At 37.5% G+C, this 12,852-nt stretch overlaps 1 protein-coding gene across 1 annotated transcript in view; it reads left to right on the plus strand.

The window, feature by feature from the left end:
* Positions 1 to 12,852, plus strand: part of LOC308633190 (androglobin-like) — a gene marked incomplete at both ends in the record, with an annotated part of 78,981 nt that extends 66,129 nt beyond the window's left edge. The window contains 2 exon segments of the mRNA XM_081265733.1: positions 11,468 to 11,597; positions 12,757 to 12,852. Of these exon segments, the coding sequence (XP_081121859.1) occupies positions 11,468 to 11,597; positions 12,757 to 12,852 (226 nt within the window).

Genomic DNA, 12,852 nt, shown 5'->3' on the forward strand with positions numbered 1-12,852 from the left:
CGAAACCTTTTAAGAAAGTGATTAAGGTTAATTGAGGCCTATGGTTGGGGCTCTGAGCTGATAATATTAGTGGCCTAAGAGGAGAGACTCCAGAGAGTTTGCTGTTAGTCTGTTAGTCTGTCTCTTTCTCCTCCTCCCTGCACATACACCATGGAAAAGCCATGTGCACAGAGAGGAGGTGACTGTCAGCAAGGAAGCAAGGAAGAGGCCCTTCTATGAAACCAATCCTGCCAGCACCCACTCTGATCTCGGCCTTCCTGTTCCAGAACTGTGAGAAAATAAATGTTTCTTATTTAAATCACCAGCCTATGACATTTTATTATGTCACCAAACTAATATAGATTTTGGTACTAAAAAGTGTAATACAGTGTAATGGCAATTTGAAAATTGTGGGTGTTGCTTTAGAATGGGGTACAGCTAGAGGAGTTGTGAGGTAGATGCTGGAAAAATTGCACATTGCTGGGAGGAAACTGTTGGTAGGAGATGCTGACAAGGCTCCAAAAGAAAAGAGGAGATCTGGATAGGAAGCCCCATTATCACGGAAAACACATAAATGACGATAAACAGAATATTGGTAGAAATATGAACATTAATGGCTGTCCTAGGGAGATTTCAGGTGGAAACAAGGAGCAGGTTATTTGAAACTGGAGAGAAAGAAACCCTTATTGTTAAGTAACAAGGTAATTGGCTAAATTGTGTTCTAGTGTTGTATAGAAGTTAGAATTTGCTAGCAATGTTATTGGATATTTAGCCAAGGAGATTTCTAAGCAACTCAAGATAAGAGAGATATACTGAAGAAGGAATTATCAAGTAAAAAACAAACAAACAAACAAAAACCCCAAGAACTTAAAGATTTGGAAAATTGTCAGCTCCCTTTTATTGCAAAAAAAATGAGAAAGGATGTTGTGAGGAGAAGGCCAAGGGTACACGGAGCCATCACTAGATAATGGGATGACACCAACAGAAATCATAGTTTGTACTGAAGGAGATGAGAATAGGACTGAATAAGGAAAGGCTGTGGGACTTCTGAAACTCAACAGAACTATTCAGCTGCAAATATGCACCTTCAACTATGGAAAGAATGACCCCTGAGAGGATTCAGAAGTCATCTGGGCCACCTCTCCCACCCAGGCCCTTGATTGCAGCCTGAGGCAGCGGGACCACCCCACAGTACTCTGGAGGTGACACTGCCTAACAAGTTAACATTTGGAGCTCTTGAGACTGGGTCAATGTATTTTTGCATGTGAGAAGGAATTTGGGATCTAGGAGTAGAATGCTGTCAACTGAGAGTTTGAATTTCCACCAGAATTCATATGTTGATGGACTGACCCCTAGTGTGGCTCTATTTGAAGATGGAAGTGGTTTGAATGTATTTGAAGATGGTTTGAGTGTGTTCCCCAGAGTTCTTGCATTAGAAACTTAATACCCAATGCAACACACAGGAAGATGGAGAGTAAGAAAAGGCTTATTAAAGGCCAAGACCCTCAGAGGCTGGGGCTATATCAGTTGGTAGAGTGCTTGCCTTGCATGCACAAGGCCTTGGGTTCAATCCCCAGCACAAAACAAAACAAAACAAAACCAACAACAACAACAACAACAAAATCAAGACGCTCATGAAAGAATTAATGACATTATTATGGCGTGGGTCAGTATCATGAGAGGATAAGAAGGGATATATGATAGACAAGGGTGCTGACTTCTTGTGCTCACTTGGTCTACTCCTTTCTGCCCTCTTGCCTTTCTGAGATGATGCAGCATGAAGATCCTGTCAGATGCTGGCAGCATGGATTTTGGACTTCCTAACCTCCCAAACCATGAGCCAAATGAATCTCTTTTTTAAAAAAATATTAAGTTACCCATTCTCAGGTGTTCCGGTATAGCAACAGAAATAGATTAAGACAGGAAGTCATTAAAGTTAAACAAGGTCATAAGTATGGAGCCAGGCCTGATCGAGTAAAGTTAATGTCCTTAAAGTATGAGACACTAGGAAGTGCCTTCTCCAGGCACACATTGTGAGGAAAGTTCATACAAGCACATGGCTTTAATTTTGTCATGGAATCCCAAGCAGACTGACAGAGCAAGCACCATATTTCACAGGAAGACAGAAAAATGACATCTCATCCTGAATAGACATCAACTTTTGGGATGGTGGAAAGATCTGTTGCATATGTAAGTAAATAATTACAATATAATTTAATAATTGCCATTAAAAATTATGACTCAGATTCTGTGGTTGTATCTCCAAAAAACATATTTGTACAAATAATTAGAGTCCTAAGTACAGGACTCCTGGCTTCGGTGCTCGTGCTAGAGGTGAAGAACTTGCCTTTAGCCTGTGATGTGGGTGACTCTCCTTCTGACTAGCAAGGTCCCCTCTTCCTGTCAGGCATAAGCTCATCCAGAGCTTGATGTCCTTTCTTCTTCCTCTTCCTCCATCACCCATGCAGTCTTCCAGTTGAAAGTTCACACTTTGGAGACACAATGGAGGGTAAAGTTTGGAGGCAGCTGCTGTGTCGGTGACTGCATGGTTAGCTTAGTTACCCTTACAAACATTTCTTGCCACACGGTCCCAGCCCTTGTCTCTCACCAGCCTCTACTGCTTTTGATTTAGGGTTTGACTTAGGATTCAATGGAGAGGTTCTGGGTACTCTCTCTGATTTGGGGTGCCTTTTGGTTTTCCTAATGGTACTGAGGGTTTTTCTGGCCTGATGTTTTGCCAACAATCTGTTCTCATCTGTCCCTGAGGAATGTAGCACAGCCCAGATCATGGCACTCCTATTTTGCCATTTCTACATGACTTTGCTTTTATATTTTGACTTCTTCTGAGACCCTAGTGGAATGGTAGTTGGGAGAAGGGGGACATTTCTGTATTGAGTCTATTATCTTGAACTGTGTAAGCCTTCTTGGGCTGTCCCCTCATTGACATTTCCCTTCCCACGCCTGTTTGTGCCTCCTTATTCCTTTCCCAGTCAGAACTCCCTTCACTGTGATTAATCTGCATTCCCCGTTTCTTATGACCAATTAACCAAACAACCTGAAATCAAGAAAAATACCCCAATTATTAACAAAAATCACAAATTTTTCTGAAGTTTTGATGGAAAGTTTTGATAGATTGAGGGATGCTTTGTATTTTGGTCATATTTGAGCAACCCAAATAAGTAAAAAGGGAATCCTAGGTACTGCTGCTCCTAAATCATCAGTCATGGCACTGATGAGGATCCCTCTGGTCACCATCAGCCTTGGCCTCCCAAGCTTCTCACCATGCTGTGTGGCCTCTCCTGTCTCTTCCTCTCCTGGTCCTCCTATTTCATTGTTATTCAGAGAGGAGGATAGCTTGCAATTTTGTTTTGCATTATAGCCCCCTTACAGATCATGCTCTCCAGCACTTACCTAGTACCCTTTCTCTCCTATCTTAGTGTGGCACCTGCTAGAGCCACTCCTGGGATGGCCAAGGATCCCAACAACCAAGTGTGGGGAGTGGAGCCTGAGATCTGAAGTAGCATTTTGGTAGCACTGCTGGGCAGGGGCCGTCCAATCTCCTGGCCAAATGTGGCAACACCTTCTGTGTTCTCTCTCAGTTTATTTTTTTCCAATATGGATGCATCAAATGTTTTCCAAAATTTTAGTCCGCTTCCTTTTTGACTGACAATTCTGGAATTATTTTATCTTCTAGCATTTTACAGTAAGCAGTCAAGAGAAACTGAACCACAACTTCAACAGTTTGCTAGAAATGTCCTCAGTTAAAACTCCAATTTCATTTTGATAGGAAGCAGGAACATGAAGTTCATGGGGTAATTCCATAGACTGGGCTTACTCGCTGGCCCCCCACATGCTTTTTAAAAAGCTATTTACCTGAGGCCAATCTGGTCCTGCTCTGGCTTGGGTCAGTGGGATTTTACATTTCTTTATAAATACCCTGTCATCCCCAGGATTATTCTCTGGTCAGAGAAATCTAAGACTCCTCCCTGTCGAAAAAAAAAACACAAATTACCCTAAAGAGGGGACTTTTGTGACCTTTATACAGACCAAAGATTCCAAGATTCAGAAAAACAGTATAACTAAAAGCAAAGACCATCGATCCTAAAATCTGAAATACAAGTTCCAATCAGAACCATTTCACACTGGCCAAGGTGACCAAGAGTTACCTTTAGATCTTTAACATTATTCTAATCTTATTACAATAGCAAAATTATCCCTCTCAGTGGGTTTTCCTAGGGTACCTGTGGCTAAGACCATGCACAATAGAGACTTAGAAATCTGATGCAATACTACTGTCAATCAAGAGTTAAGAGGTGATATCTGGTGGGACTGTCTAGAAACTTCCCTAAGACCCCCAACTAGGGAACAAAGGGAGCATGTGGGCATTCTCTTTTTTGAGAGAACCTATCCTCTTCCTTGAGGGCATCTTTTACTTTCTCCTCTAATAAGCTTTGCTATAATTTTACTATGAAATCTTCTCACGTGAGGACACAACATCTGAGAAACACAACACAACCCCCAGATTCCTGGAACTACAGTTAGTAAAAGTCTCTTCCACTTTCCACAAAGTACCAGCATAAAACATAATTCAGTTGTGTTCTTGCCCACTTGATAAAAATGATAGCCAACAATATGTCCCATAATATGTTCCTCATTTCCATGTGAGACCTCGACAGACTGGTCCTTACCGTCCATATTTCTATTAACTACCATCACTGTGCCTATAACTCACCACATGGGAGTTTGAGGAAGTCTCTCAGAGGCAGAAAAGACCTTTACTCCGATCTTCCAGGCTCCTGACACATTACAGAAAAGAATTTAGGGATGTGTCATGTTTTAGCGAAGACAAGAAGAAGAGCTTTATTAGGAAGCAAAATGTAAAAGTAAGCATTCTCAGAACATGTGCTATCTAGTGTGGTGACAGCACTTGAAGTCTGAGATTTTATTAAGGTAAATAATTAGGTGAACCGTGTTTGATCCAAAGGGACTGGACTTCCTTTGGGATTGGGAAATACTGATAGTGGTCCTTGTGTGGCATGTAGGTTTTAGTTCACATCAAAATCTCTGGTGGTCAGGTTGATGAGGTTAATACCGCCGATTATCAGTGACAAGTCCTGCTTCCCTACATGTTGAAGTTTGAACATTAGAAAAGCATGCATATGAAGCAGGGTTTATTTAAAAAGGGGTAACATAGACTTCTCCTGGGAGGGAGAAGCGGCCATAGCTGGTAACATGGTATCCCAAGAAGAGTGTTCTGCCCTTTTTGTATATCCTAGGCTTCCTTTGTTCTCCTGCTTTCCCCACTTATCTTTCCTCTTCCTGCCTAGGTGACTAGGCCCAGGAACTGCTGGGTGGGATAGCAAAACAGGTGGGCTGAAGGGAAAGGTAACAAAATACCATAGACCAGGTGGCTTTTGAACAACAAAATTTTACTTGATCATTCTGGAACCTAAGAAAACTGCACTTGCCAGTAGACTTAATGTTTGGAAAAAACCTCCTCCTTGTGCTTCTGACCCTCTGGCTGTCTCCTCACATGGTGAGAGGGGCAAATAAGTTCTCTGGAGTTTCTTTTTCAAGGGCACTTGTTCCATTCATAAGGGTTCTGTCCTTGTGACCTAATTACCTCCCCAAATTTCGACCTCCTCATATCATTACCTCAGGGGTTAGGAATTAGCATGAATTCTGGGGGTACCAACACACATTCAGACCATAGCACTTCCCTCACCCTGTATCTCTTAAGTTATGTGTTCTTTCAGGAGGTTTCCAAAATGAATTTAGTTTTTTCCCCTAGAGAAATAACCCATGAAGCTGCTAAAGTAATATGTTTCCATTTTTTATTCCCTTTCTATATGAAAAATCTTCAAATATTTGGCAACAGTTTTATGCCTACTCCATTTCCTTTATGTTATTGGGTTTCTTGGTATGTAACTGAATATTGTGTACGTTAGCTTTCATTCCCACTGTACTTTTCAGTCCTAAAAGCCCACGGAATTTCTTTTCCTATTAAAGCTGCAATGAATAAAGCTTCTGAAACTTGGGATATAATCAGTCTTAACTGATGTTGCAGTATAGTATAAATGAAATGCAATTTTATCGTCACTGTCATTAATGTGGTCAAAAAAATTGTGCTTTAGTAGCTTCTTGTAATGCACATATAATGAAAGTTTTAAATTCTTTGTTTCTTAATAGAGCATATTCAAAGTCTTTCTTGTTTCCTTGACAATCACATTCAGCATTACTACTATACTGTCTTATTATGTCAAACGAACCTCAAGGACTTGAGAAAATACAATTAATTACTCTAACACTCAATGACCCCAAACTACTGGCCCTTTCTGGGTTTTATTTCTTTTGTTAGTTTAGTTGAAGTTTTAATTCCACACTATGAATGAGTTGTTTATTATACTTAATATTGTCTGCTTCTAGTAGCCTGGCCTCTTCCCAATTTGTCTAATGTTCTAGATGCAATGAGAAATATTACCAGATTTTTAGAATTATTTAACATTGGTTTGTATATATTGATAATGAAGACCTCAAGGATCAGCCTAGGGGCTCTGCGTCTACACTGTAACACCTTGATACTTAACATAGTTATAACAGGCACTCCATAGATATTAATTGAATAGAAAATATTTTGAGACATAACTTATTAAAGACATTTTATTATGTTCCATCTAATATAGTAGCCATAAAGCACATGTAATATATGAGTTGGTTACTTAATATTATGAAAATTAAAAGCTAAATCCCTTAAAAAAAAACCCTAACTCTGTTGGTTAAATCAACAACATTGAAATTTCTCAATAGTCAAATATTTTAAATGAACATTTAATAATTATATAATTGTATACAGGAACCTGCCCATAGTTGTAGCATTTTATTATAATGGTATTTTTGCTATTTTATAATGCTATTAGTTTTAGTTTTTTTTTTATTAACTCTACCTGTATTTCTATTTATTGATTAAAATAAAGAAAAGCTGGCTTATTTATATAATACAGCTATATAAAATTTTCTTCATCCTAACAGAAAGGTCAGTTGAATTTAATTATTCAAATGTAATAAAGTATTTCAATCTTTTCAGTAAATTTTATTTCATAGAAAATTATGCTTTGATGACAAACATACTAAATTTGTATCAATACAGTGATTATAGGAGAGGAATGTTTGTGCTTTCTCTTTATGGAAATCTATACTCATTTTAAGATAAATTTTAAATTGAGTAAAATATGGCCTACTTTGAACAGGCTGGCATAAAACATGAGAAAGTCTGGGTGAGCCTTCCTATCAGAAATGTCAAAATAGTGTTGAAGTGCATAGTGATTTACTAGCAAGGAAACTATAGTTTATGTGAAAAGAAGGCTTATTTGTTGTGAACAATATGTGAGTTTGTTAATCTAATCATACTTCAATTATCCCTCAACAGAACTGCAAAAATATAAAATGTATGTAAAATTATTTTTTTAAAAATAAAAGCTCTAGACCCCCAAAATATAATAAGCCAAATTAGGAACTCAATAGGTATGTTAAATAACAAGCTATATGCAGCCTGAAAGAGAATTAGCAAAATGGAAAATAGGTCAAAGATAATACTCAGACTGAAGCATGGAGAAAATGGTGGGGGTGGTGATGAGAGAATATAACAAGTACAGTAAAAGACACACACGACAAGTTGAAAAACGAACAGTGCAGTGTTTAGTACATATCAAGAAGTACAGAGTGTACCCTCAGAAATAAAGAATAAATATTTGGAAATAATAAGAGTGGTCAAAAGAACCCCAGAAGTATAAAATTAAAGTCAAGATTCAGTAATTCCTGAAAACACCAAGCAATAAAAATACAATGAACACCACAACTAGACACATCATAATCAATCCATGGATAAACGTAGTGCAATAATATATAGACATAAAATGAAAGCAACACTGCTACACAAAGCAGCAGAGAATGAATCTTGAAAGAAAAAAAATAGACCAAAGAAATCTGGTGTAAAACTATATGGTTTGTTTGCAATTATTCTTTTAATATGCATTAAGAAAAGAAAAATTTCCAGAATGACACAAGTTTCAGAAGTTGTGGTGGCAGTTGTGATATGGAATATTCACCCTACCTGGAAGGTACTCTAGGAGAGCTTTTGGGGTGCTGCTGACACTCAATCCCTTCCTCTGAATGGTGATGATACAACCGTGAGAATGTTGAAGTTTTTCAGCAAGTGTATATTATGTGGGCACTTTTAAAAAAAAATGTATTTTCCACTCTTTAATAAAAATGGTTGGCCAGCTGATATCTTAAGATATAATAGACACACATCTAATGCCATCAGATGGAGCATTAGCCTTTTCTTGGCTATACTATAATCCATGATGGGATTATAAATTGAGACGGGAAAAGAGTCTGTTAGTTATAGTAACAGACCACTTTTAGGGACACTTTGCATCATACCCAGTTAATTTACATTTCTATAGCTTGTATTTATAAATTTCAGAATGCTAGAAATGCTCATTACAACTTTTACCTTCAAGGTTCTATTAGTTTTATGAGTTTCATGAATTTATGATTGAATGCTAAGGTGCATGGGCAGGGACTCCTACACAGTATGGGTAGACAAATATTAGCAGTTAGTAGTGAGAAGCCATGAGGGAGAGGTTAATAAACAGAAAAAAAAATGTTCTTCATTGGTTTTAAAAATCTGTTACTATTACAAATTTGTAAATCTAGTTTTACTCAAACTTTTGTTATAAGTAAATCAATTTCTATGAACATTTTAAATACATTAAATTTATTTAAACATTTTAAATTTTATTTAAAACTTACATATATATGTGTGTGTACAGACACACACACACACACACACACACACACACACATATATATATATATATATATATATATATATATATATATATATATAATTTTCTTTTTGAGTACTTTAAAACCCAAAACTTGTAGGAAAAAAAAATCTTGGCAAGTATTTAAATCATCACAAAAAAGTCATATAACCAAACTGAAGTATTCATAGACACTTAATTTTTCCTATAGATCATTAATGTTTATAAACCAAAATTTTCATTTGACTTTTAACTTAATCATATAGCTAAAATTAAATACTAAGCCATACATTTAAAAGCCTAACTTATTAGATTATGTACCATGCTAAATACGTTTATTTATTACAAAATACCACATACAGTGTCTTAGTTTGTTTCTGCTACTATAACACAAATATCTTAGATTGGGTAACTTATGAGCAACAGAAATTTATTTCTCACAGTTCTGGAGGCTGGAAATTCAAGATTAGATGCCAGTAGAGCTGGTGTCTAGTGTGGTGCTTCCTGTATCATGGATGACATTTTTTTCTCTGCAATCTCATGTAGTGGAAGGGCCCAAATATTCCTTTCTATGGTCTTTTTTGGAAGGACACTAATCAACTCATGAAGGCTCCACCACTCTCATAACCTGATGGCCTCCCAAATCTCCACCTCAAAATACCATTACTGGAAATTAGGCTTTAACATTTGAATTTGGGGAGATGCAAACCATCAATCTCTAGCATACACATGGATTTTTTTAAACAATATAAAAAATGTTTATGCTTCACAATTTTTCTAATTAATTTTATTAAAAGTTAATTAAAATTTACTCACTGTATTGTCAGGATTCTCCTGAGAGACAGAATCAATGGGGTGGGTAGATAGATGACAGACAGGTGATAGATAGGTGTGAGGGGATTTGTTGGGGGAGTAGGATCACACATTTGTGGAAACTGAGAAGTCCCCCAGGTTATCTGTAAGCTGGAGAACCAGGGAGGCCACAGTGTGGCTATCCAAGTCCAAAGGCCTCAGAGCCCTGGAAGCCAGTGTTGTAACACTGCATCTGAGGTCAGAGGCTGAGGAACTCAGCAAGTGCAAGTCCTGGAATCCAAAGGCCAGAGAACATGGAGATCTGATCTCCAAGGATGTGAAAAGAGGGTGTCCCAGTTCCAGGAGGTAAGGAATGAATTTCCTTTTCTATGCGGTTCTGTTCTATCAAGGCCCACAGCTGATGGGTAGTGCAGCCCACACTGAAGGCTGATCATTCCCATTCAGCCCACTGATGCACCTGCCAGTCTCCTCCAAAACACCCTCACAGACACACCATGAGTAACCAGTTATCAAGGCGTTCCTTAATCCAGTCAGGTTAACACCTGAAATTAGCTCTCCCCTCTACTAAGAGTATGATTTTGTTGTCCGAGTAAATTTTGGGTTATCTTTCACCTGACTGGGTGTGAGTGCTAATCAGAGACTAGCTAGATATCAGAACTGCAGCTGCAGACCAGCAGGAAAATTTTTCTCACAATTCATATTATACCCAGCTTTGAAGAATCTCTGGGCCCTCAGGAACCATAAATGAGTTGATTTCCTAACCCAATTCCCTTACCTGATTTTCTTTTACTTCCATTCAGCTTTATTATGTGATTAAGGTGGATGGAAATTCTAATACCTGAAACAGGTGACTTCATGGCTTGATTGGATTCAACTAATCTACTCCCTGCTTGGATCTCTGATGAATTCATCTGCATGTCCTTGCTATCTGGCAGACTCCAGTGCAAAAATGTGAACAGCATCACATCCTATATGAAAGGCAGTGTCCTTAGTCCTGCCTTTCTGTACAATCAGAGTTCCCAGGGCAACATAAGAGCAAGCCCTTTCTTGGGAAGCCCTTCAAAGTGGCCCCTGTAACAACTTGCTTTCCTTGGAAGGAGGCTGTGTCTGTAGCAACAGGCCAGGTTTGCCCATTCTGGCCTATGGAAAAATAGGAGTCTCTTAAATATGCTTGTGCTGCACTCTAGTGGCCGATCTGTGTAAATCAGAGAAGTTTAGTTCCAGGTAACAAGTCAACAAGTAAAACTTGAGCTTCTAGTTTTGCCAGACATGCTGGGAATATAATTTATAGTTTATAACTTCTGTACCTGTCAAAGTTTATTATTTTTTGTCTAAATATATATAATATGACACATGTGTTTTTACTGTGCCTGTAAAATTTTAGCTCTGGAAATAGTGATTTGGGGAAATATCAATTGTTCAAAAGGAATTACTAAAAATACTTGTGTAGATACCATAAATATCACAGTTATGAAGTTTAGTGCTCAGCATTTGTAATTAAACTTATGCCTCTGGGCCCTGTTTCATGAACATTACCCTCACAATTAATTAGAGCAATTCTAAATATCTGATTTCTGTTTTGATCATCAACATCCAGATGGTTACCATAACTTTAATATAAATAGTGTTCTAGAGAACTTATATACTGATACATTGACTGATTTTGAATATTTCTTCAGTAGTATCGAAGAAAGGTCATGGTTTAACATGAAGCTTTAAAAAATTCCAGGTTGTAAAAATGGGAGAACAACAAAATGAAGAATATCCAAACTTTCTCTTGTTGAAAAACCATAGTCACTTAAATCTTGAGATTAAAGTTATGGAAGTTTTGTGTTTTTCCCCATTAGGCATTACGTACAATCTGTTATTAAGAAAGGGGTAACTCCAGGATCTGGTTTACCTTCTCTCATGGAAAATGATGAAACTATAAGCCTCAGCCAGCCAGAATTGAATCAAACAACAGGAATGATTTCCCAGGTATTTGGCCTAACCTTTAGTTACATTCACAGCCAGCATGTATGATTTTTTTTATTAATTGTGAAACATAGTATGCATATAAAGAATGTGTATTAGGCATTAAACTACATAAAGAATACTATTAAAATAAATTTCTAATGTATCTCTGACTTAGGTGAGAAAAATGAATATTGATCAGTCCCTGTGTGTCTCCTCTGGGGCATTTCCTATCTGTCATTCAGACACTGGTATTAATCAAATCTATACTTTTCTAATTTTGCTGTGGGTGTATATGTATTTCTAATTGACATACATCCCAGATTAATTGTTACATCATTTTAATGAAATTTGATTGTATTAATTCTTTGATTTCTCTCCCTTAACATATTTGAGTTTCTTCTCTTATTGTGTTTCACAGTTCATTCATTTCACTGAACAGTGGTATTTACTGTAAAACAATACTCATAGTTTTGGAAAATGTATCATGGTGTTAATGGCTGTATTCATCACTTCTTATTTCTTAATGTTGTAAGCATTCTAACCATGATTATTTTGGGGGCAGGTAGTGGAAATTGAACCCAGGGTACATTACCATTGAGCTACATCCCCAGCCTGTTTGTTTGTTTTTTTAAGGCAGGGTCTCGCTCAATTGCCTAGGCTGGTCCCAAACTTGTGATCCTCCTGCCTCAGCCTCTGGAACATCTGAGGTGACAGGCCTGCACTGTGGCACCCAGTTTATCACAAATAATTTGATGTCCTCTACATACCTATGTACAAATTTCTTTAGTTACAGGGTTCATAACCTTTTTTTGAAATATGACTCCTCTTTACAATTACATTAAACTTTAGTGCTCAGTAAAAGCAACTCATCTCTTTCTATGTATTAGTTAACTGAGGATTGTTGATAGGGAACAATGGAAAGCAAAATAGCTCTCTGGGTTAGCACTGTGAGAACACACAACTTCACTATTTGATCGGTGAATGACTGCTATGCAGAGTTGACATTGGCCAGCTTTAGGCCACAGCAGCATCTGTAGACAGAAAGATGTGACCACATGAAATACAACAGTGGGTTTAGTAACTGTTCCTTTCAAGGTAGTGTTTGGCGTACCTGATCTTTCATGATATTTGCAACAGCTCTAACATAACATAATTGAAAATATTGTGATTTCTTTTGTAGGTAGGGTCCAAGTTATTGCTGTTAACATTGTGGCTACTTCCTTACAATGATAAATTGACAACTGAAGAAAATGATGAAATCCAGTTAAAGATGTAA

Source organism: Spermophilus citellus (genome assembly GCF_964194105.1).
Source record: "Spermophilus citellus genome assembly, chromosome: 14".
NCBI classification, from domain to species: domain Eukaryota; kingdom Metazoa; phylum Chordata; class Mammalia; order Rodentia; family Sciuridae; genus Spermophilus; species Spermophilus citellus.